This window comes from Octopus bimaculoides, chromosome 1 (assembly GCF_001194135.2).
Source record: "Octopus bimaculoides isolate UCB-OBI-ISO-001 chromosome 1, ASM119413v2, whole genome shotgun sequence".
NCBI lineage: Eukaryota > Metazoa > Mollusca > Cephalopoda > Octopoda > Octopodidae > Octopus > Octopus bimaculoides.
This window is the reverse complement of record NC_068981.1, coordinates 184264268-184265262: the sequence shown is the minus strand read 5'-3', so window position 1 is coordinate 184265262 and position 995 is coordinate 184264268. Positions and strand designations below refer to the sequence as shown.

The window sequence follows — 995 nt, the reverse complement described above, 5'->3', positions numbered from 1 at the left end:
ATATATATATATATATACTGACGGTGATAAATTGAATATTAATTTGATTAACATCAATTTAAAACCTGTGGCCTAGCATATTAAAAAATTCTGAAAATTCCGAAAAACTGTATTACATGCGTATAAGAAGGTATGACCACTAAGTGGACATCCGATATGCTAGAAAAAGATCACCTACGATCTAACCGCAAAGAAAAGAATGTTCTCCAGAAAAAATTCAGCAAACACCAGAGCATAAAGCGGGCAAGACAAATGAAAATATACAATATATATATATATATATTCTATACATTGTTCTTTCTTGTTCCTTAGTTTAAAATTCTAACATCTAACCCCCACCAAGTATTACCTAGAAAAAATTATCTCTTTTACACTAAATAGTCACAAGGCTATGCTGTGTGTTTCTAATATGTACTAATATGTAATCTGCAATGTATTCTTTTGGGAATTATCTATTTTTAATTTTTGCATCTCCCTTGACTAGGGCGCTGATTTTGTTGAAATGGATGTGCACTTAACAAAAGATCATGTACCTGTGATTTACCATGACTTTTCTATTGATATTGCTATGGAACAGGTAAGATTTCATTTTAAAACTTCAACACAGCTTAAAACAACTGCGACACCTTTTGTAAAAATTCCTGCAAATATCTGATGGATACTAGTATAGAAAAATAGATGTAAAAACTAACAACTCTTTTACTCTTTTACTTGTTTCAGTCATTTGACTGTGGCCATGCTGGAGCACCGCCTTTAGTCGAGCAAATCGACCCCAGGACTTATTCTTTGGATGCCTAGTACTTATCATATCGGTCTCTTTTGCCGAACCGCTAAGTTACGGGGACATAAACACACCAGCATCGGTTGTCAAGCGATGTTGGGGGAACAAACACAGACACACAAACATATACACACACATACATATATATATATATATATATATATACATATATACGACGGGCTTCTTTCAGTTTCCGTCTACCAAATCCACTCAC

The 995-nt window shown here is 33.8% G+C and overlaps 1 protein-coding gene across 4 annotated transcripts in view; it reads left to right on the top strand.

Moving 5' to 3' along the window:
- LOC106879322 (glycerophosphocholine phosphodiesterase GPCPD1) overlaps positions 1-995 on the top strand; it is a 55381-nt gene that overhangs the window by 40910 nt on the left and 13476 nt on the right. For all 4 annotated transcript variants that reach the window (XM_052973210.1, XM_014928828.2, XM_052973206.1 and 1 more), the window contains one exon: positions 485-577. In XM_052973210.1, coding sequence (XP_052829170.1) covers positions 485-577 — 93 coding nt within the window. The remainder of the gene's footprint in view (positions 1-484; positions 578-995) is intronic.